Source organism: Castor canadensis, chromosome 5 (assembly GCF_047511655.1).
Source record: "Castor canadensis chromosome 5, mCasCan1.hap1v2, whole genome shotgun sequence".
NCBI lineage: Eukaryota > Metazoa > Chordata > Mammalia > Rodentia > Castoridae > Castor > Castor canadensis.
In genome coordinates, this window is record NC_133390.1 from 182255539 (window position 1) to 182279313 (window position 23775).

Below are 23775 nucleotides of genomic sequence, written 5' to 3' on the forward strand. Positions count from 1 at the left end.
AGAAGATAACATTTTACTTTATTGTTGGGCCTGCAGTTTGAACTCAGGGCTTTGTACTTGCAAATCAGGTGCTCTACAGCTTGAGCCACATTCCAGTCCATTTTGGTCTGGTTATTTTGGAGATGGGGTCTCACGAACTATTTGCCTGGGCTGGCCTAGAACTGTTACCCTCCTGATCTCAGTCTCTCAAGTAGCTAGGATTACAGACATGAGCCATTGGAGGCCAGCTTCTTAATTTTTTTTTTAATTGACAAATACTAGCTGATTGTATTTTGTATTATACATTCAGCAGTTGGTGGACAGTTAGGTCTTTCAACTTTTATTTTAAAATTGGATTTTTTTTTGTGGTTTTTTGAGGCAGGGTCTCACTATATAGCCCAGACTGGCCTCAAACTTATGATCTTCATGCCTCAGCCTTCTGAGTGCTAGATTACAGGCATATACCATCATTCTTGACCATGGTTTTTCTATTTTTTGATTAGTATGACTAAAGTTGCTGTATTTTGTTAGTAAAATTAAGTTGCATATGAGCCTTTGTATGAACATATTTTTGTTTCTCTGGGGTAGGTATCTAGGAGTGAAATTGTTGGGTCAGATGGTAAGTATGTTTAACATTTTGAGAAATCACCAGACGATTTTTTTAAAGTGACTGTGCTTTTTTACATTTGTCAGCTGTGTGTGAGGGTTCCAGTTTCTCCATATCTTACCTACACTTGTTATTGTCTACTTTTTAATTTGTTATTTGATTTGCATTTTCCTACTGACAGAGGTCGAACATCTTTTCATATGTTTGTTGGCCATTTGTATGTTGTCTTTGGAGAAATGTCTATTCAAATCCTTTGCCAGTATTTACTTTTTTTTTTAATGGTGCTGGGGTTTGAACTCATAGCCTTGTGCTTGCTAGGCAAACACTACCACTTGAGCTATACCTCCAGCCCTTCCCACTTTTAAATTGGATTGCTTGTCTTATTTTTTTCTTTGCAGTGGTATTGGTGTTTGAACTCAGGGCCTTGTGCTTGTTAGACAGGCACTCTACAACTGGAGCCACAACACCAGCCCTTGGGTTATTTGTCATATTATGGAGTTGTAATCTCAGTACAAGTCCTTTATCAGATATATGGTTTGCAAATATTTGCCCCCTGTCTAGGAGAAGCTTATTGATAGTATTATTGAAATACAATTGATGAAGTCCAATATATATCAATTTTTTTGAGACCAGATCTTATTATGTAACCAAGGCTGGCCTTGAACTTGTGATCTGCCTTCCTGCCTCTGAGTACTGGGATTACAAGTGTCCACCCCCTTGTCTAGCTTCAATTTATGGCCTGTATTTTTGGTATTGTATCTAAGAAACCATTTCCTAACCCCAAGACAAGAGAATTTACTCCTATATTTTCTAAGATTTTCAGGTTTTACATTTAGGTCTGTGATCCATTGTGAGTTTACTTTTTGTATATGAGAGGTCCGACTTCATTCTTTAGGATGTCCACTTGTTCTAGCACATTTGTTGAAAAGACCATTCCTTCCCATTAAGCTGTCTATGTGTCATTGTTGAAATTAACTGACATAAATAGAAAGGTTAATTTTGAACCTTCAAGCCTATCCCATTTATCTATATGTCCATCCTGTACCAGTACCACACTGTCTTCATTACTGTAGTCTTGTGGTTTGAAACTAGGAACAATGAGGCCTCCAACTTTGTTCTTTTTCAAAATTGTTTAGCTGTTCTATGTTTACTGGATTGCCACTGAATTTTAGAATTCATTTGTCAACTTTTGCATACAGAATAAAACAGGTAAGAGTCTTGTGAGATTCAGAAAGCATTGGCAGGACTCAGCTGCGAATGAGGAAAAACCCAAGAAGATTTTGTGGGCAGAGAGGGAGTTGGAGAGAAGAGGCTTCTAATGTCTGTTGACTAGGTGGAGCAACTGGAGCCTGCCTGGGAGACCAGGAGAGGCTGGCAGAGGAAGGGGGATCACACCATGCCCTTGAATGTGACATGGGCCCCTGGCAGAGGACTGTCTGGGAAGGTTGTGGCAGGGAGAGGAGTAGGGTTCAGATCCACTGTGCTTTACAAACATGCTTGTCTCAAACTTGTTAAAGAGTTGGAAAGAATGACTAAATGTTTTACAGGAATGGGAGTGGTACTGATATTCTCAGGACCCTCTAACCAATTACTAGATGGACAGGTGGGTTCAGCTGGGAGGTAAACCCCCCATGTTGTTGGGGGATGAGGGGTCAAAGGGGTTGCCCAGTGTTGCTCAAGTGGCAATGGCACCCTCTTGAGAGTGTGTGTTAGGTGGAGTGCATGCAACACTGAGAAGTGGGCTCTCTCCAATGACTACCCATGCCCTCTTTGCATGCTGGGTGAGGTGGTAGCAGCTATGTCCTCAGAGTCAGCCTTTGGCCACCAGAGATACAAAACCCAGGGTAGACAGAAAAACTGTGACCTTCCACATTCATTGCCTGCCCCCTTGCTCAGCCTTCCTGCCATTTGTTCTTATTTTAGGAGTGGGGGTGTTTGACAGTAGAATGGGGCTACTGGCGCTGGAACAGGGCCAGCACCAACCACCATGGGACTCCCAGGTCGACACAAGGATACATTGCCCAGTCACTGGCTCAGTCAGAGTCAAGGTGATCCAGAGAGCATCAGTGGATGGATCCTGCATGAGACTTTGTAGTTGGGAGAGATCACAATGATAGTATTCTTACCCTGGGGCAGGAACACCTTGGGGTAGGTTGGCAGCATTGCTGGGAACCAGACAGGCCAGTGTTTCAGGGGTCAGTCTTTGTGCTCTTCTCAGGAATGCTACTCCTAGGCTTGGGCCTGCAGGGCAACTGAGCAGGAGGAAATGAGTCCCATCAGTGAACTACAGCTGAGCATGTGGTTAGGCTCAATATCTCCTGGCCTGTGTTGGGGTCTTTGGTCTAGTAGAAGACAACTCCCTTCCCTGTGGTCCAGGTTGAGCAAGTCCCTAAGCAGATGCTTAGGTCATCTGCTTAACAGAGTCCCACAACAATGAATCTGGGGCTGCTGTAGTGACAGACTCTGGGGCCACATTCTGTAGGCAGGGCACAAGGTCCCAAAAGGGGTCATAGCTAGTGCATAACCCTGGCCACTGAGAACTGTTTCTGAGTGGCTTGTGCTCCAAGACGTGTTCAGGGTGTGGGGCCTTTGCTGTCATAGCATCATCAGATTCATCAGAGACCCAAACCCTAAAAATGGTCTCATCTTGACCAAAACCTGCTCCTTAGCCAGATTCTTTTTTTTCTTTTATTATTCATATGTGCATACAAGGCTTGGGTCATTTCTCCCCCCTGCCCCCACCCCCTCCCTCTCCCCCCCACCCCCTCAATACCCAGCAGAAACTACTTTGCCCTTATCTCTAATTTTGTTGAAGAGAGAGTATAAGCAATAATAGGAAGGAACAAGGGTTTTTGCTGGTTGAGATAAGGATAGCTATACAGGGCATTGACTCACATTGATTTCCTGTGCGTGTGTGTTACCTTCTAGGTTAATTCTTTTTGATCTAACCTTTTCTCTAGTTCCTGGTCCCCTTTTCCTATTGGCCTCAGTTGCTTTAAGGTATCTGCTTTAGTTTCTCTGCGTTAAGGGCAACAAATGCTAGCTAATTTTTTAGGTGTCTTACTTATCCTCACCCCTCCCTTGTGTGCTCTCGCTTTTATCATGTGCTCAAAGTCCAATCCCCTTGTTGTGTTTGCCCTTGATCTAATGTCTACATATGAGGGAGAACATACGATTTTTGGTCTTTTGGGCCAGGCTAACCTCACTCAGAATGATGTTCTCCAATTCCATCCATTTACCAGCGAATGATAACATTTCGTTCTTCTTCATGGCTGCATAAAATTCCATTGTTTATAGATACCACATTTTCTTAATCCATTCGTCAGTGCTGGGGCATCTTGGCTGTTTCCATAACTTGGCTATTGTGAATAGGGCCGCAATAAACATGGGTGTGCAGGTGCCTCTGGAGTAACCTGTGTCACAGTCTTTTGGGTAGATCCCCAAGAGTGGTATTGCTGGATCAAATGGTACATCAATGTCTAGCTTTTTAAGTAGCCTCCAAATTTTTATCCAGAGTGGTTGTACTAGTTTACATTCCCACCAACAGTGTAAGAGGGTTCCTTTTTCCCCGCATCCTCGCCAACACCTGTTGTTGGCGGTGTTGCTAATGATGGTTATTCTAACAGGGGTGAGGTGGAATCTTAGTGTGGTTTTAATTTGCATTTCCTTTATTGCTAGGGATGGTGAGCATTTTTTCGTGTGTTTTTTGGCCATTTGAATTTCTTCTTTTGAGAAAGTTCAGTTTAGTTCACTTGCCCATTTCTTTATTAGTTCATTAGTTTTGGGAGAATTTAGTTTTTTAAGTTCCCTATATATTCTGGTTATCAGTCCTTTGTCTGATGTATAGTTGGCAAATATTTTCTCCCACTCTGTGGGTGTTCTCTTCAGTTTAGAGACCATTTCTTTTGATGAACAGAAGCTTTTTAGCTTTATGAGGTCCCATTTATCTATGCTATCTCTTAGTTGCTGTGCTGCTGGGGTTTCATTGAGAAAGTTCTTACCTATACCTACTAACTCCAGAGTATTTCCTACTCTTTCTTGTATCAACTTAAGAGTTTGGGGTCTGATATTAAGATCCTTGATCCATTTTGAGTTAATCTTGGTATAGGGTGATATACATGGATCTAGTTTCAGTTTTTTGCAGACTGCTAACCAGTTTTCCCAGCAGTTTTTGTTGAAGAGGCTGCTGTTTCTCCATCGTATATTTTTAGCTCCTTTGTCAAAGACAAGTTGGTTATAGTTGTGTGGCTTCACATCTGGGTCCTCTATTCTGTTCCACTGGTCTTCATGTCTGTTTTTGTGCCATGCTGTTTTTATCGTTATTGCTTTGTAATGTAGTTTGAAGTCGGGTATCGGGATACCTCAGCATTGCTCTTTTGACTGAGAATCGCCTTCTTCGCCAGATTCTTGATGGAAAAGGTGATGAAGGGGCCAATGACAGTGCTAACCTCATGAGTGGCCCAGGGGTTTTCCCAGATGCCCCTCAATCTTTAAGTAATCCCCTCACTTTCTGGATGAAGGTATTAAGTCTCAGAGGACTAGGTGACCCCTGGGGACGTCTGCATGAGCTGGAGGGCCCCTTGGCTGTGCCACTGTGTGTCCATGGAACAGTGTGACTTTGTAGGGCTCCACATGCCTGTGCAGGGCTTTCTTCTGTCCTGTGGGTCCTGCTTGCTGGTTGACATGTAGGGCTTAGTGTGTTGTTGGGGATGTGGGTTTTACAGAGTGTCCAGACAAGAGGGTCTTGTCTTGAGTAGAGTAATTCTGAGTCTATGGGGCAGGACCTGGCCACATGTAGGTCCCAGGGAAGACCAAAGCGGTTAGAGGAAAACTATACAGCGTACTGGGCTCATAATAGTGACTATCATTGGAAAAGTGGAGACAGATCCTCATACATGAGGTTCCGAGTGGACGGTTGGTGCCTTAATTAACTGAGTGCTCTGTTCCGCAAGGGTGTGCTACAAAGGCCCTCACTCTGCTTTTGCCCTGAGATGCTCACAGGCTTTGGTGTTGCAGGGTGGCAGAAGTTGTCCTTTGGGGGAAATAAATGATCCTAAGCTCCTAGTGCTTTGCTGTGTAGATGTGGGGCCTCAGATTGGTCTAGGGACAGGAGCATAGGATAAGGGTGGTGGAGAATTCCTCAAGGCATATTTCCAGACTCCTGGGGTGGCGAGAGTGGAAAAGGAGCACTGTGATGGTTATCTCCTGACAAACAGAAAATTGGAGGTCCCTTTGCAGAGACTTATGCAGTTTGTGCCTACTGGGTTTCTGAGAAGCAGGAGAGACCTAAAGAAGAAGCCTCAGGGAGGGTGGCTTCTGAGAAACCCTGTGTAGCACAGACCTTAGGTCCTTTCTTAACAGGGGCCAGCGAATCATGCCCTGCTTACCTAGTTTGCATGTCATGTAACAAGAAATTCCCCTTAAGCCTTGCAAACCAGCCAGTGTATAGACTCCTGCAGCATCTTCTTTCATGAAATGGACACTCAGAAATGGAGTCTCAAGCATTTCAGGACCTGAATGTCTACTAGCTTTCACTATGAGGAGAATGCACAGAGGAACCTCATGTTCGAGTGTCAAAGAGTGAAGTGCACTTCATGGCTGTGTCTAGCCCAATTCTTGTCTGTTCAGTTCTGGAATCTTCCAAGCACGTTCTTCCTCCCTCCCTTCCCTTCCTCTAGGTGAGGCTGCCTAGACTCTCCTTTTTTTGTGCAGGGTCCTCTTCTTAGATACTTCATGTTGCTTGCAACATCTGCTCAGAGAGCTCAGTGCACTGTGTCCTAGCATTAGGCTCTGGTTTCTGCTTCAGGTTCAAAGACTCATTTATCCTTGGGGCAGCTAAGGGAAATAAATACCCCTCAGCTAACTGCTCACTAGTCAAGTGAGGAGGTTGAAGCCCAACGTCAGCATCACCCTGCTGTGGACTCAGCTCAGTAGGGGAAGGCACATAGTAGGTACACATGGTAGGGGCCAAGTCCTGTGGGGTCACCATTCCTTTGAAGACCTTGCACATGCTGTCTCCTTGACAACCACATCTAAAGCACTTTAATGGGATGGAGGCATTTCCAGGTAACAAGAAGAGGCTGTAGCTGAGCCACAGGGCTGCCTGGGGCCAGAAGTGGTGGAATTCTAGAGGAGAGACCCTAGAGAAGAAACTTTATTTGGGGATGCACACCAAAAACCTGCAGGGGGTTTGAGGTAGAGAAAGATAATGTTTATGACAGCAGTGTGCCTGCAGCAGAATCCAAACTCACTTCCAAGGAGAAGCAGAAAGCAGAATGCAGGAATATTCATTTCCTGTTTTTATTGTTGGTTACTAATGACCTTCCTTTGAAACTCTGCAGTTGTAGAAAGCAGGTTGTCATGGAGACAGGGAGTGACGTGCAGGGAATAGGTACACAATGCATTTCTTTGTCATGTCCAGCTGATGCATTCAGCCTCTGCTTAGACTTGTGAATTTATGTGAGGAATTAAATATTAACTGGAGGCATTTGCCTTGGAGAGAACTAGAACACAGGGAGAGAAAAGACACTGAAAACAGGCAGTGAGTGAAAGTGAGACCTAGGGCTTCTTGTGGGAGGCAGTGTTAGCAGAGTTGATTTGGGACCACTGGTGGACCTTACTTTATTAAATCAATGGGCCTCAGAAAAGTTGAGTGAAGCAATGTGCTTTTCCTCAACTCCTCCTCCCCCTCCTTTTTTTTTTTTTTGACCCTGTTTTCTATATAGCTTTAAAGTTGCCTTGTAACCAAGGCTGGCCTGGAATTTACCATCCTCCTGCCTCAGCCTCCCAAGTGCTGGGATTACAAATGTGCACTGGTTTCTCTTCCTTTCCTTTCCTTTTCCTTCCTTCCTTCCTTCCTTCCCTCCCTTCCCTCCTTCCCTTCCCACCCTTCTCTCTTTCCCCTCCCTCCCTTCCCTCCTTCCCTTCCTTTCCTTCGTTCCCTTCCTTCCCTTCTTCCCTTCCCTTCTTTCCTTCTCTCTCTCTCTCCTCCCCCCTCCCTTCTTCCCTCCCTCCCTCTCCTTCCCTCCCTCCACCCCTCTTTTTTTCTTTTGCAAATGGATCTTGGCTGCATATTCCTTTGGGGGCAATAAGGGATCTTATTGTAACTGAGTAATTACTCATAGGTTAGCATTTTTCAAATTTAGAGATCTTAAAAGACTTTTTTTGTTGTTGTTGTTGTACTGTGTTTTAAACTCAGGGCTGCACTTAAACCACTCCACCAGCCATTTTTTGAGTTGGGTATTTTTTGAGATAGGGTCTCATGAACTATTTGCCTGGGCTGACTTTAAACCTCAATCCTCCTGATCTCTGCTTCCTGAGTAGCCAGGATTATAGACGTGAGCCACCGGTGCCTGGCTCAAAAAGTTTTCTTGAGGTGGGTCTCACCTATTTGACCCAGTGCCCTTGGTTGGAACGACCATGTTTTGGATGTCTACACCCCCTGACACTTGTTCTGTAAAGTAGCTGCCAGAGCTAGCATGGTGGTACAGAGCCTGTGCTCCCGAAGCAGAGAGTTTTTCTCTTGTTCCTAGAATGGCCATGGAGTCACAACCTTGTGAATCCAGAAATGAGGGGTTGTATAAACACTGGCAAAATAGTGTCCCAAGTTTCTCTCTCTCTCTCTCTTCTTGAGCCTGCCTGGTTGACACTTCAGGCTTTCCTTTTATTGACCCTGTATCTTTTTAAACCCTCAGAAAATGAGTTCCGGGGCAAACTGCTGACCCAGAGGTGGACACACGGAGACAAGGCCAGCAGCTGCAGGACCTCGAGGCGCCTTGTGAGCAGACAAAGCAAGGTGAGGGCTTAACTCCACAGGCTGCCTGTGCCAACCTGTTCTTGACTCCTAGGCATGGAGGGGATGGTCATTATCAGAATCCAGACAGAGCAAAGGGAAAATGGAGACTAGGGCCTCTAGTCACTTTAAAGGAAGAAAAATGGCTGATTAGAGTAAAACTAATGTGTGACAGTAGAGTTGCACTTTCCAGCTAGTTCCCTGCCTTAAGGTATGTCATACCTGGGCTCCAGGATGTGCCTCAGTACCTGTTCTTCATTTTCCCTGCCTTGGAGTCTTCAGGGTCTGACCATGGACTCTGCTGCAGGGACTCATGAAGTCTGCTGACCTTGTTTATTTTCATCTTCTTAAGTGCAGCAGACTATGCATGCCTCCTCATGTCTGCCCAGAGCACATGATGGAAGGTGACCCAGGCCTGTCTCTCAGGAACTCTCCCAAGCTCCAGAACAGCACCTGTGGTTACTGTTTTGGCTGCCACACCTCTAGTTCCAGAACTTCTCACTCCAGGACCAGGTGACCCTAGAGCTGGAAGTCGAGGTAGAAAATAGGCAGGGGGGCAGCCCTTCCCAGAGCTCAGATGCTGACCTCTCATCCTGACATGTTGATGCTCTCCATCAAGGGTCCCAACCACCACCCAGGCATGGTCACCAAGATGGGGATGACCCAGATGCAGACTATGAAGCCCATATAGCTTGAGGCACAAGCTGTATTTGAGGGTGCTTGCATTTTAAAGTTGAACATTTTCTTTTGAATCTGGTGATGTGAGTGTGCATTTTAATGGCTGTTATGGCTTCCTTGCTAAATCTCTCACTCATTTTTGATTCTGTTGGGTTATCTGTGGATCTATACTAGAGTCTCAGGCATGAGGTATATAGATCTTGTCTTTATCTAGAATTGTGGTATTTGTCCATTATGGATTTTTTGCATTATTGTTGGTGTTTTAAAGTATTGCATTAAAGTATTATTCATCTCAACTACTGAGTTTTTGGTCTCACTCTCCTTACCTCGACCCAGCCTGGAGGCTGGGACCATGGAAGTGATTTGACCTGATGTCAGGGACTCTGGGAAAAGCATTTTCTGTGATTGTTCAGCATCCTGTAGGAGAATCTTGATTTCCCCATGGTCCAAGCATGACAAACTCAGAGAGTGTGGGCTCCACCTTGGAGAACAGTGACTATTCAAAATGCAAGTGTCATGAATAAGCCTAGAGCTCATGCTCAGGTCCTCCTAGCAGCACTACCTGCTTTAAAACTTTACCATTTGTGAGTCAGTCTTCTTTACTTTGGGCAGGTAGGGACTGAGTTACTGTTTTGATTAGGAATCTAGAATGAGGAGTGGACCAGGAGGGAAGATATGAAAGATCACATGGCACAGGTGGTATGTTTTGATGGAGGAAGTTGAGAGGTGCAGCACAGGGAATGGTGGCCTAAGACAGTGGGTAGGTGAGATGAGGAGCCAGCTAGGAGGCTAGCAGAGCAGCTGAGTAGCACCAAATGCCTGTATGCGTCCCTGAGTTCAGCACTAGGGAGGAGGACAGCTCAGAACTGTTTGCAGCAGCTCTCAGAAAAGGTAGAAGGTATGTTAGGGGAAGTGCAGGCATGGTGTGTGGTGCTCCTTGAACCTTTTCCTGACTTGGAAGAATGAAACCTTTGGGTCCCAAATCACACAATTTGTAGATGACTGGAATTATGAAACTATGGAGAAGGTCAAGGGTGTTCAGACAGCCTTTCTTCCTGCTTGGTGGAAGCCTCTGGCAAGGACAACTGGAAAGAGGTACCTACAGGGGAGGGAGGTGCCACTCATGGGACCTTTCTGGTCACCTCACTTGATGTTGCTGGATTCTACCTCAGGTGGGTAGAAATTCCATCTATGGCTGAGTTTAGTGGTACACATTTGTCATTCCAGCACTTAGGAAGTATAGACAGGAGGATTGTGAGTTCCAGGCCAGCCTGGGTTGCATAGCAAGATCAAGGCCAACCTGGGCTACATAGCATGACCCTGTTTCAAAAAAAAAAAAAAAAATGGAATTTTAAACAAATGGGTATAGATATGGCTGTTGTTTCATCAGGGTGTCTACTATATAGCTATAATTTTTAATTCTAGTGTTGGAGTGAGCCAAGATCTCTTGCTTAGAACTGTCAGGAGATTCCCCCACCCAAAATGCATATTAAAAAATGCCCCATGGGGGTGTCCTTTCTACACCCGAGGAGGAGGCTGGTCTCCTCAGCTGCAAGCAGATTGCACAATGGGTGGAATGTCAGGAGAATTTGATGCGCAGTGGGATGTCCCCCAAAGAGGAGCAGAACTGTCACTGCAGGGAACCAGGAGGTGCTGTGATGGCTCCCAGTGGGGTGCAGGGGTGTGGGCATATGGTTTGGCTTCAGAGATCCAGAGAATGGGAGGTAGGATATGTGCTGGGCTTCTGAGGGAGTGGAGCTTCATTGTTCTGTGGCTATGAAGACTGACCTGGCTTAGAACTCATCATGCTCCAAAGAAGGGCACCTGGAAGGCCATTCAGGCAGGCAGCAAATGGATATGGGGCTCTGGGGGACCCCACTGGGATACTTGTGGAGGGGAAGCAAGGCAAGCCTTAAAGCTCCTCCCTCATGGTGGACCTGGATCTGTGAACATTGATACTATCCACTGTCAGGGCTTCCCAGCAGTGACAGAAACTTGGTATCTCTCTTGGCTGCACACAGGAGAGAAGAAAATAAGGCAAACCATTGCACCTCATTTTCCCCTCCCCAGACTGGATGAGGTGCTGCCAAGCCAAGCAGCATGGGGAATGATCAGCTGCCTCTCACCTCTTCATCCCTATGTCTTCCTTGGCTCCTTTCTTCTGAGTAAGGTTGCCTGTGTTCCCCAGGAGTCAGCAGACACCTCCCACCTCCAGGAAAATTATGTACAAGAGGCTCTGCCCTCCTGTAGGCACACTAATCCAAATGATCTTACGGATTTAAAAATTTTCCTAAATCCACTCTAATTCTCCAACTTTGCTGGCTGTTAGAATACATTTTAAATAAAATAAAACACTAATGTGGACTAGATGGCCTATAGTATCAGGAGGCCTAGAATCCCCGAACCGAGGCGCCTGTAACTATTTCTGCTCAAACCCACCCTCCCCCGCCAACATGTTACTCTATCTCCAGTACCAGGATTTAGACAGTTCTGATTGCCCACTTGTGTACAGGGCATATCTCTGCAGGAGGCAGAATGATCTCACATCTGTGAAGGTTGGAGCTTATCTCAGAGCAAGACAAGGACCATGCAGGAGATAAGCAGACACAGGGTAGAGAGTGAGCAGAGTGGGTGGTTGGTGGAGGGCAGGGGCCTGACCCCTGAGGCGGTGTTGGCTGCCCAAAGGTGCTATCAGTTCCCAGGGCTGGAGTACCTCCACCCTGAGATGTCTGCTCTGCCTGTCCCTCATGGCTGCACATAAGGAGAGAGACAAACAAGGCAAACCATTTTGCTTCATTCTCCCCTTCCCAGACTAAATGAAGCACTGCCAAGCCATGTAGCACCTGATGGTCTTAGGTCTTCACTGATCACCTCACCCTTCCAACTTCCATCCAGGCTCTGACAGCCCATCATTTTTGTGCTTACCCCTGAGCACCACCCCACCTTCCTGGAGTGATGTGCAAGCCAGTGGTGAGGGCTAGAATACCTCCTACTGGAGCAAGGTTTGAGCACAGATTCTGCCCTTCTGTCAACCCTTGGCCATCAGTGTAGAAGGGTAGGATGTGGGGGAGGGAGCCCTTCAGAGAGAAAGAGAGAAAGGAGAGAGAGATGGGAGGGAGGGAGGGAGGGGGTGAGAGAGAGAGAGAGAGAGAGAGAGAGAGAGAGAGAGAGAGAGAAAGAGAGAGAAAGATGCCTGTGAGTCCCTGAGTTTGGGCTGGGAGGGGGTGGCCAGTCATAGCCTCTGGGGTTAAGGTGAAGGTCAGTACAAGCTCCTTGTGCTCAGAGAATTTCTGGCCCTCTGGGAAGCTGATCTCATGATTTTCCCCTTAAAGACCAGACTTGAGTCATGCAGACTCAAGACTGTGTAGGGTTCTGAGTGCATTCCCTCAGACAACTGGCACAGAGTCAAGAGAAATCTGCAGGTTTTAAGACTATTTGCTTTTTTTTGGTACCTGAGTTTGTAAAGGTCCAACTCAGGAAACTCAGTTTTGGCAAGGGTACTATGCAGATGGGTCTGTAAAGGAACTGGTCATTGTGAGAGCTGTATTTGTTTAAAAAGAGCTTACATGATTGGTCTTGATGTAACTAAAAAGAAAAAGCAGAACAAAGCAAAAAACACTCTTGCAGTAACAAGAAAGCAAATTGAGTGGATGAATGGAGAGATAATTCTCTCTGACTAATAGATGTGGCAAAACACAAAGTGTTTGCATTTGTAAATTCTTCTCCCCACAGTTTTCCTATGAAGGCAGAACTGTTGAAATATTAGAGCTGAGATGCAGGATGTGCTCTGGTGGCAGTATGAAGTTGGTATCAGAGAGACAGAGCAGACGTTGCCATCCCCCCCCCCCCCCCCCCCCCCCGCTCCCACCTCCGTCTCCGCCCCCATACTGGGGATTGAATTTAGGGCTTTATCACTTGAGTCGTGCCTCCAGTCTCAGAGGTTGCTCTTGAGCAAGATCGCTGGCCCCACCCATAGTGAGTGGGGTGTGAGCTTGGTCTGTCCCAACAAAGGGGGCTATTTACCCCACGGCAAGACACCATTGAATTATTTGAGGTTTGTGCAAAAACAAGGACTTGGTGGTTTGTGCTTGGAACAAGTAAAGGGTTAAAAAGAATGAGTCAGTAACAAATTGAGAAGCAACTCATTGTTTTTGCATTAGTTAGCTGCATTGTAGGCAGGGACTGTCCCTATGTAGAGGGGGTAGGAGGTTTTGGGGGCTGCCGCCAGGCAGAGGTGAGCCTAGGTGGTGCTGGGCACCACTGTTTTGTGGGGGCATAACCTCCAGGCAAGAGGAGAGCAAAGTTTCCTCTGCAGTGTTCTGAGTTTTTCTGAAAAGGAAAATGTGTAAATCCAGTGGGGCTGGCTCCCTCTCTCTTTGCCAGATACCTCTGCAGGCAGCTACCTCGGCTAGTTTCAAATATCTGAGGAAAATGGGCCCCTATTTGGTGTCAGGCTTGCAAGTCACCCAGCTCCTACAAACACAACGCAATCCGGGTTTTTCCCTTTTAAAATCAAAGCTACACTGAAGAGAACTTCTTGCTTATTGACCATTTGATGCAGATAAATTGCAAATGGAAGGTGCTCAGGATAATGAATGCCACAGCTGTTAGCTTCATCAATGGGAACTCACAGTTTGGAAGCAGGGCCCATTACACATCCCTGTAACCTTCTCTGTTCTCTGCTCTTTGAATAATTTATCTGCAGAAAATCCAAATTGCCAAGGCAAGCTTTAACCTAGCAGAATGCTTGCCAATTTCCTTGGGAAAAGTAACGAGAAAAAAAAAAAAAAAAAAAAAAAAGAGGGGGAAAGCTATAGATTGCTTTTCCACTCAACACAGGCTTGGAGCAATCAGACATATCAGCTCCATTGTACTGACTGGGAAGGTATTGCATACTCGGGCTTAGGGCCTTTGACATTTGAAGGCTCATAAATATAATGAACTCCTTTTGACACCTGCTCCTCTCTTCACTTTAAACGTGAGCCATTGGTCCATGGGGAGCCTCCACTTTAAAAACAGAAATTATAGTAATCGTCTTCTGTGCTATGGGAAGGCTGTAATAAATGCATGGCTTACAGCACTGTGCACCACAGCCTGAAGCCAACAGGCCACATAAATTACCCAGGTTTTGATTTTTCTTCTTTAACAAATCACATAAATCATTGTATGTTATGTTGCTGCATGGGGAAGTTCACTCTGCAAATTTCACCTACTAACTGGAGGAATTCCATTTTCTTTCTTCCCATGTGGTAATGTAGAGGTTTGTCTCTTGTAGACTTTTAGGACCTAAAGCCCCATTTAAGATGGTGCCTTGTGGGACCCACTCCTGTTTTCCTCCCTTCCTTTCTTCTACCACTTCTTCCACTCTCCTGCTTCTCCTTTGCCAACCTCACACATGGAGTGCTGGGCTGTCCGGATATCTGTGGCCTGGCACAGGTATGGATTTACCCCCTTTCCTTCCTGACTATAGAGACAGGTGGTGAAGCCCAGGCCAGTCACTCTTCTTTGGGGTACACATCTGCCCTGAGTGATGACCCATAGTACTTCAGGGCCCTCATCATCCTCCTTTCTGTAACTATGACCCTCCTGGGGACTCTCCTCTTCCTCCTCTCAAAGGAGGAGCATCCCCATGCAGGTTGCTCAGTTATAGGGAACATAGGAGGGTGGGGACTCTGATGGGTTCAGACACGGCAGCCAGACCCCAGAGGCCAGAGGACATGTGGGCTAAGTCTGCCTCAGGCTGTCAGTTTCCGAGAGGATGACCCTAATGTATTAGGGGCATTAATACCTCTGCTGAGTGGAAAGGAAGGGCCCATGAAAAGCCAGGCTGTGGGGCATGTTAGACTGACCCAGCTCAATCCTTGGCAGCTAAATCTGCTGGGGAGACAACTTGCCTTGTTTCTCAACCCTGGCCAGGTGAGTAGTGGATATCACTCTGTGTTATGCCAGGAGCCCCTTAGATTATGAAATACCTGCTAGATGAGCTTCAGTAGGGCAGGTGCCCTGTACTTAGGCTTTTGTGGGCAGGTATGAACCTGGGCAGTAGGGGCGGGGTCTTTGCAGCCCCCTTACTGAGAGGATGGGAGGTATGAATGGGATACCTCAGAGTCTGGTGTTCTCTGTCTTGCTCTTCTCCACACCCTTCCAACTTGCTGTTCCTGGTCCCAGGAACAGCATTCTGAATCACAATTTCACCTTTATTGTCAAAGCTTTTGTCCGAAAATGGCCAGGTATCCCTAATGGTTCTGGATGTGGCAAGTGCTGGCTGAGGTTTCTTGTAATGTTAAAGTTGTCTTTTGCTTACAGATGAGCTTAGAAAATGATGACAAACGAGCCCGCACACGGTCCAAGGCTCTCCGAGGTAAGTGCTGCCTGATCTGGCTTGAGTCCCTGTCCTTGCTGGCTGTCCTCTCTGGAGCTGTTGGCATCACTCTGCCCAATAGTTCTCCTCAGGAGAACAAGTTCCACCACAAATATGCAGCTACCTGGTAGCCCCTTGCCCATACTGGGGAGGGGGGAGGCTCAGGCCTCTTCAATTTCTTTCATCTTCAGTACAGCATCTAAGAGGCTCCTGTGGGCCTTTGGCCTAGGGCAGAGATATGGAGGCAGATACAGCTCTACACAGAGTGGGGATAGCAGACCCCAGTCACAAGCTCATTTTGCTTGGAAAGGAAAGGCCATTGGCCTTTGGCCACCAGCTCCTTCCCTTCCAGAGATTAGTCCTGGTGCTGGTGGGGACTGGGAAGTTGTTGGGTGGAACTGGTAGTGGGGTAGGGAGAAGGGACCAAGGCCCTGCTCATTTCACTTGTGCTGGGCCCAACCCCATGGCTGCCTTCCCTCCCTGGCACCTGGGAGGTTCCTGTAATGCCACACAGAGTGTCCAGGAGTTCTGAGCATCTGAGGGGACCCCTGTACATCTTTGTAGCCAGTGCTCATCACTGTGGACTAGTATTTGCTTATCTGTTCTTGTCTCTGTCCAGCTTCATTTGGTGAGTCATGCTTTCTGCCAAAAGCTGACATCTATCTGCAATTAGAGAAAGAGATATCACTCTGGGCCATGAGGGCTCAGAGAGGATCAAGTCTACTTTACAAACTCTTCAGGTGTGGGTCTAGAATGAGCATGTGGCTAAGGAGGCAGCTTTCTCCACTGACCTGGGATGTCATTCTTGGAGGTCAGGAAAGGGTGGGCACTGGAGGAGCAGTTCAGAGCTCACTAGGCTTATCTCCTATGTCCTTGGAAAGCTCTCAACTGTTTTATTTAGCTTATACTCTTAGGAAGAAAAGCTTTTTAAACTCTAAGTCCCATATGTGTTTCCTTGTTTTTCTCTTACTTAGGAACCCCAGAGACCACAGGTGCAGACCTCAGGTAATGAAGTCTTCTTGCTTGCATAGGTAACCCCTATCACCTGTTTGCCTGTGACCTTGGAGATGCCGTAAATTACCCTGCAAGTCCTTGCTTTCCCTGAGCAGGCAGCCTCTCTGCATGCCATATCTAGCTATCTGCACCCCGATTGTGTCTTTCCTCAGCTCCACACTAGTGGTGTATGAGGTGTCCCAGCCTTTTGACAGTGACCCAGGTGCTGTTCACTACCCTGACCTGGACTGTCATTGAGATCCCTGAAACCAGCAAGGTGCTCTTGGTGAGAGCTCACAGATGAGATAGGGTCTTCCATATCCTGAGTCATTATGGACCCAGGATGCACATGGTTGTCTTGTGTGCCGATGATCTAGCAGTGGCTAGTCACAGCTGGCAGCTGTGTGGTAAATTCCCACTAAACTATGAACAAATGGGGGCAGGAACTGTCTTGTTCTTCACCCCACAGTTGTTGAGTAGATGGTTTCTGCCAATCGGGAAAATGAGATCCCAAAATTCATCCCATAATCCTTGTACAGAGGTGGAACAGAAAACCAGTGTCCCTCCAGTATTTGAGGCTGTAACTCAGAGACAGAGGAGTGTGGGAGGATGATCTGAGCCCCGGCTCTGTGAGGGTGGCACATGACAGCAGGCTCAGAGATCCTCATGGAAGCACCAACTGGTGGTTACACACTTGCAAAATGTGGTCTGGGAGGGTTAAGCTGTGACCAACCAGAAGAGCTGGATCATGCCCTCTACCTCTGAAAGTCCAGATGTGGGTCAAGGATGGAAGTGGTGCGGGTGGACCGCAGCCAGACCAGGTACCAGCGTTTCTGGTCTGGTGCCCTCAAGGCCCTAGCAGATGCCCCAGATCAGGTCCCTGAAGCACCTGGCCAGCTCTCTGGAGAACAGCTACCTCTGATGAGATGAGTCCTGAAGAAGCAGTGGTTATGGGGCTTGTGGTTCATGGAGGGTCCAGGAAGAGGGTGGCATTATGTGGGGACACCTTGTGGGCAAATGCATTGGTGTTTAATGTTCTAGCAACAATTTCTTCTTCTTCTTTTTCTTCCTTCTTCCTTCTTCTTTCCCTCCCACTCCCACCCTCCTTCTTTTGTGCTGGGGATTGAACCTAGGGTTTGATGCATGCTAGGCAAGTACTTTACCACTAAGCTACAACTCTAACCCAAGAATTCTTCATTTTTGAAAAAACAATGCTTAGAGTAAAATGGAAGAGAAGAAATCAGGCCATTTGCACAGATGATGTCACTTATTTCCATGTTTACACATGTTTGCCGGCTACAAGATCCATGTGGGGATGGTCTATAGTTCATGTGTGGCTTATACCAACTGATTGCACATCAGCTGCAGTGGAAACATTTATGTCTCATTGGCTCATGCTGTCTCTCCCTTCCACAGGCTTGTTTACCAGGATACCATGGGCTCTGATCAGACAAGTGGACAAGGCCTTATCTTGGTAGTGCTCATGCTGTGGGTAGGCAAAGGGAGCATGGCCCACAGAGAATTTGCTGTTGTGTTATGGGAGAGGAGCATAATCTTATGTGTGCAAATCATGCCATTAAGTAAACTCACACACAGAATACTTGGATGCAGCCCTGTGTTTAGGATTTTCTTTGTAGATGAGGGACTTGCAACCCCCTGGCTCAGAATTCCATAGCCCACAATGCTCTCTCCTTTGCCAGACCCTCTCCCAGCTCAAATAGAGCCCTGGGCAGCAGGAGGGTTGTTGTTATGAGCTGAGGGGCTTGGCTTTGAGTGATCAGGGCCCTGCACTGCCTCTCTGACCTCTGGGGGCCACATGAATTCCTCTGTGCCCTGAATTTAACACTAATTCTCAAGAGAAGAAACAAATTCAATGATTTTCCCTTGGTACCTGTGGAAGAGCTGACAGATATCACAAATTGTATTTTGGTCAGGTCCAGCAGCTGTCATACAACCTCAGAGGCTCTGGCCAAGGTAAGCGTTAGGGTCAGTATCTTTGAGACCCATCAGTTGTCTGGTCAGGGCTCTGTTCCTTGTAGCCCTGAGCCTTGCAGTCACTTCTTCCTCTTCTGAGGGACTTCCTTCTTGAGTCACTGGGTAGCTCCTGCCCAGAGGACAGGTGAGTGTAGGAGCCTTCTGCCTACTCCAGGGGTGGGAAGGAAGCCAGTCCCTTTGAAGGGTGGTAGCTGAAGCATGGGGATCCAAGCTGGGATTTGGACCCTCACCCAGCTTGGGATCCTACATGCCTGTAGCTCATGTTTGGGCCCTTCACAGCTGTCATCTACAATGCCTGCTAAGAGGTAGCTATGAGCCAGACCCTCTACTGCCTTCACTTGCTCTGTTTCCTTGCATCTCTGACACTGGCCTCAGTCACATGGGAGCCCAAACTGGGAAATTCAGGGGTCTTGCTGTTGAGTGCCTATGAGCACACTTGGGTACCTTGAGTAGCAGAGAAGGGACCAACTTGGGTCTGTCTATTCCATAGTGTGTGCAGGAGGCTCAGGAGGTCTGGAACCCTTGCCAGCTGCTAACCTCATGTCTGCCCATGAGTGTACAGAAGCATTAGTAGATATTGTACTGGTGTTCATGTGTGTTCAGTAAGCTTATAGGTGCTCATGTGTGTTCCATAGGTACTTATGTATTCTCATAGATGCTCATGTGTTCTCATAGGCATCCATATGAGCTTATAGGTGGTGGTCATAAGTGCTCATGTGTGCTCACAGGTTAACCTGTGAGGCTTAGAGCTGATGCCTGCTGCCATTAACGTCTTTGAAGGCCCTGGCTGGGTCTCACATCAGCTCTGCTTGGTGTTTTGTCAGCTGCTGGGTTTAAGGGGTTTCCAATATCTGTCCCAGAGTGGCCTTGCCAGTTCTACACACTTGAGATTGAAACTAGGTCCCTTGCCCTCAGAGGCTGGGTGGGAAGGTGCTGGCTGGGGACCAGGGCTCTTCTGAGTGGGGTGGAGGAGTTGCTTGGAGCAGGTGACATGTGGGGGCAGTGCTAGTGCCCCACGGGCCTCCACAGCAGCTGTCGCCTAATTGCCTGATTAACTCAGTGATTAATCGACTAATTGGGACCTCAGCTTCAAATCCTCAGTAACAAGGAGCTTTTTGTGAAAAGTCTCAAAGCTAGTTCTTGAGAGACTGAAAGCAAGTGTGGGCCTGGATTTCACAATACACTGGCCAGGGGCAGCATCAATTCTCCTCAGTGTGGAAAGGAAATCCAATAAAATCCCTCCCTGCCTCTTCCCTCCTCCTCTCCTCCTGCTCTGCCTCAGTCTCTCCTCCCTTCTTTTCTGCCTCTCTTTCTTGCGTTTCCTTTTCCTCTTCTTCTTGGCAGTACTCGGGTTTGAATTCAGAGCCTTATGCTTGCTAGGCAGGTGCTCTCACCCCTTGAGGCATTCTACCAGCCCCTTCTTCTTCTTCTCCACATTCTCTCCCCCACCCCCTTCTTCTTAACACATTGAAGACCAGTGCACCACTAAGACTGGCCCATGAGGGAGGGGCATCCCTCAGAGCCTCTGCTCCCCATGGCTGCTGCTGAGATTATTGGGCTGGGACTTAGCTCTGCAGTCAGCAAGTGTGGCCCACATGGCCAGTTGGGCCCCCAGTGTCTGTAATCAGGCCACGGTCAATCCATGAGACACCATCAGAGGTGTCTGGACAGAGGTGGGGTGGTGCTCCTTCTCTGAGTCCCAAAGCCATCCCTTCCCTGCCTCTCCCTTCACAGGCTCTGGGGAGATATGCCATGTTTTAGGAGAGCCCAGCCTGATCCCAGGCAAGAGCTCAGACCTGAGACTGCAATCCTGTTAGAAACAGGTTCTCTGTCTGTACCAGGGAGGCCTTTGTCTCCCTCCCTTCTATCAGGAGGCCTTGCAGTTTCTCTGTCTTGCTGGTCCACAGTACCATGGGGGTATTGGCAACTCCTCAAAGCCCTTGGCCTGGGGATGTGTCTCAGCCCACAGGAGCCTGAACTATGGTGGAGCTTGGCCTCACATGCTACAGCATAGGCTCCTCTGTAGCTGCTCTCACCTGAGGGATCCTGTGGAATCCTGCCCTGCTGCCATGGTTGGGAAGTGTGGTCAGTGCTCATGATGAGAAGTTTCTAGAGTTTCCTTCTTGTTTGGTCATGTTGAGGGACAGGTGATGGTTAAGGAACTCCTGGGAGTTTTGCCTCTACCTCATTGTACGTGCCAGCCCTGGGGAGGGTCTGCCTTTAGCACAGCCAGTGAGTCCTCCACCCAGTAGGGACCTACACCAGGCTGTAGCTACTGGAATGAGGTCTCCATCACCAGACGAGACCTCAGGTTTGGGCCACACAGATCTCTTTCTGCCTGGCAGTCCCAGTTAAGCTGCCTAGAGGGGAGTGTGGACTGCTGCCCTTGATGGCCCCAAGTCTCACAACATTAGTGGTGGGCATGAGAATTATGATTTTTGTGTTCTGACTTGGTCCAGCTGATCAATGAGCCCCCTTTGTTGCCTTTGGGTACGTCAGGGGCACTTGTCTCCAAGCTTCTAGAAGCCTAGTGGCAGCTGGTGAAATGTCTGCTGAGGGAAAAGGAAGTTGTCCAGCAGATGCTGGTGTTAGGAGCCTTATTCTTGTACATACATATCTTTAATTAAACACACTAAAAAAACTGTAAGGAGATACTCATTTATTTAAACAGGTTGAGCTATTTTACTAATTTTTAGCATACTTCCAGTTTCCATCTGAGATGAACTGTTTGGAGACCATCTCCTGCTCTCCAGGGTGGTGGTCAGGGTGGGCCCTGAAACCCAGATTCTGTCAGCTGAGGTGACCTCTCCTGCTTGTCCCCCTAGTTGTCCCACCCCAGGATGCACAGGCTCAGGACATGTCCGGGGCAAGTACTCCAGGCACCGAAGGTAAGAGGCCCCTTGTTTTTTTTAGTGGTTCCTGGGAAGGAGGTTTGGGGCTCCTTTCCCTGCTCTGGATCCTTTGTGGATTAAAAACCTGTGGTTCCTGTCTGTGGCTGATAAGAGTCAGGCTGGCTCTGACTCTTCTGAGCCATAATGTCATCACATTGGACCTGTGGTTCTTTCACTGAGGCAAGACTGGCTGGAAGCATGCTATGAAGGGGCAGCTAGATAGCTTGTCCTCTTTTACTCGGATTTCCTACCAGCGGCTGCTGCAAAGCCTGGATGTGTTCTTGTGGCAGAGCTTAGAGCAGGCCTGGTACACATGGGGGTGGGAGGCAGGGAATAGGGGAAGAACAACTCCAGGCCTGCCCCATCCCTCTCCATCAGGTAGCCTTGAAGTTTCCCTGTCTTGCGGTCCACAGTACCATGACTCCATGGCAACTCTTTGCAGCCTTGACCTGTGGATGTGTCTCAAGCCATGGGATCCTGAGTCTTGGTGGACTCTGGCATCACATATTACACAGGTCCATGTGTAGCTGCTCTCACCTTCTGTATCATCCCCCAGAGCCCTGGCAGTGTCCTGGGAGTTGGACTAAGGCCTGAGGGTCTGTTGTACATCCCCCCCCGACCCCCCCACCCCACTCCATCCCTACCCCTGCTTCCCCCTGCTGTGAGCTCCTGCTGAGGCTGTCAATTTGGTCATTTCATGTAGTCAGTCTGACCTTCTTAGGTGTTTCCAATGCAGTGCCAGGTTCATAGGGTGGGTGTGAAAGTTGAGGGCTGAGGTGGTAAAGGAAAGGCCTTGGGGTGGGAGGATATTGGGGAATTGGCTGGGTCTGATAGGGGCAGCTTGGAGAGGGGTAACTTGAAAAGGAGCAGTCTAGGCCAGTAGGGCTTTAAAACACAACTGGGAACTTTAAAATATGTATAATTAGATGTAAAAATTTAAATGCATCAGAGTTTGGGATTTCCAGATAAGTGTGGCTGCTGAGGGAGGGAACCTCAGAAGGTGTTCACAGAATATTCAGCGCCTTCTGTGGCCCTGGCATGGCTTTATATATCACCCTCTCTCCCTCTCAGTTTGCAGAGCTGCCCTCTGGCCAAGAAGAGGAAGCTGGAGGGCTCCGAGGCTGAGCACCTGGTGTCCAAGAGGAAGTCACACCCCCTGAGGCTGGCTCTGGATGAGGGCTTCCGTGGGGACAGTGATGGCAGTGAGGACACTGAGGTGAAGGACGCCTCTGTTTCGGATGAATCAGAAGGACCTCTGGAGGAGGCTGAGGCTGAGTTGTCAGGACAGGAGGAGATTCATCGCCCTGAGCCAGCTGAAGGTGCTCTGTCGCTCTTTCTCCTCTGAATAAAGGCTGCTTAGTGTGGCCTAGAGAATTGCAGCCTGTGAGTGGGGAGGGAGCTCGGCTGAGTGAGGAAAGCCTTCCTGAGAACAAGGCATGTGTTGTACTGACATGTGCAGCTTCCTGAGAGAGGGGCCTGCCCAGGACGCATGGGGCTGTGGTGTGTGTGAAGACTGCATATAGGGAGAGGTAGAAGGATAAACACATATACCGGGCTGGTGTGTGTGCACACAAGTGTGGTCTGATTCTAAGGCATGTCTTGCATGCATGTCAGAAAGAGACAGATGATGTAGGCTGTGTATCTGTGTCTGTGGGTTGCTCTTAGACAGACCCTACCTGCCTCATCTTTTGTGTAGGTCTGCTTGGCCCCTAGACACTAAGGGCAGGTGCTGAGGAAGCACCTCAGTTTGAGCATCAGGTGATGGAGGACCATGTGGGGCCTCTGAAAGAGGCTTCCTCTGAGCTGAGAGGGAAAGGAGGAAGGCTGAGGGGCCTCTGTTTCCCTGTGAGTCCAGCACTAGCCATATTGGAAACCCAGCTCATGCAAATGTATGTGGAAGTAGCCCCAGAGAGGGGTCTGTGTCATTCCCCAGAGCCCTGGTGGACCTGGGAATTGATCTGAGGCTGAGGCCCAACCCTTGTTCCCCCACCTCAAGCTTCTGGGGTCAGCTGACTTTGAAGGGTCAAGATGGATTTTTGTCTTATTTCGGAAGCAATCCAGGCTGAGCCCTCACTGGCCTCCCTCCTGGGACTCTGGAGTGAGTTCACAGCCTGCAGAACCAAGCTAGCTCCTGTGTTCAGGTAGAAAAGCCCCTGATCTGCCTGCTTCTTAGGAGAAGGTCATTTGGAACTGAAGCCCTGGGCAGGTCTCATGGCTGGAACTGGTCTCGGATCTGCCTGAGCCTCCCTGGTGTATGCGGACACATGCCAGCAGGGCTGGCTCCTAGTGTCACAGGAGTGATGAGCCATGAGTCTAACTGGGCCCGTGTGTAGACAACACACCCTAGTTATTGTGGTTGAAGATTTAAATTTGAGTCCTTTAAAAATGTAAGTATTTTCACTTATGAAGTAATTTAAAAAATCTGATATTTCTCTTTAAGCCTCACTATATAAAATACAGGTCCACCTGATTCAGAAAA

The 23775-nt window shown here is 48.0% G+C and overlaps 1 protein-coding gene across 5 annotated transcripts in view; it reads left to right on the forward strand.

Annotated features, from left to right (window-relative positions):
- Positions 1–23775, forward strand: part of Myt1 (myelin transcription factor 1) — a 65616-nt gene that overhangs the window by 11888 nt on the left and 29953 nt on the right. For all 5 annotated transcript variants that reach the window (XM_074075210.1, XM_074075208.1, XM_074075211.1 and 2 more), the window contains exons 2-6: positions 8281–8381; positions 15363–15417; positions 16392–16422; positions 21231–21293; positions 22368–22615. In XM_074075210.1, the coding sequence (XP_073931311.1) occupies positions 15363–15417; positions 16392–16422; positions 21231–21293; positions 22368–22615 (397 nt within the window). In that variant the 5' untranslated portion in view covers positions 8281–8381. The remainder of the gene's footprint in view (positions 1–8280; positions 8382–15362; positions 15418–16391; positions 16423–21230; positions 21294–22367; positions 22616–23775) is intronic.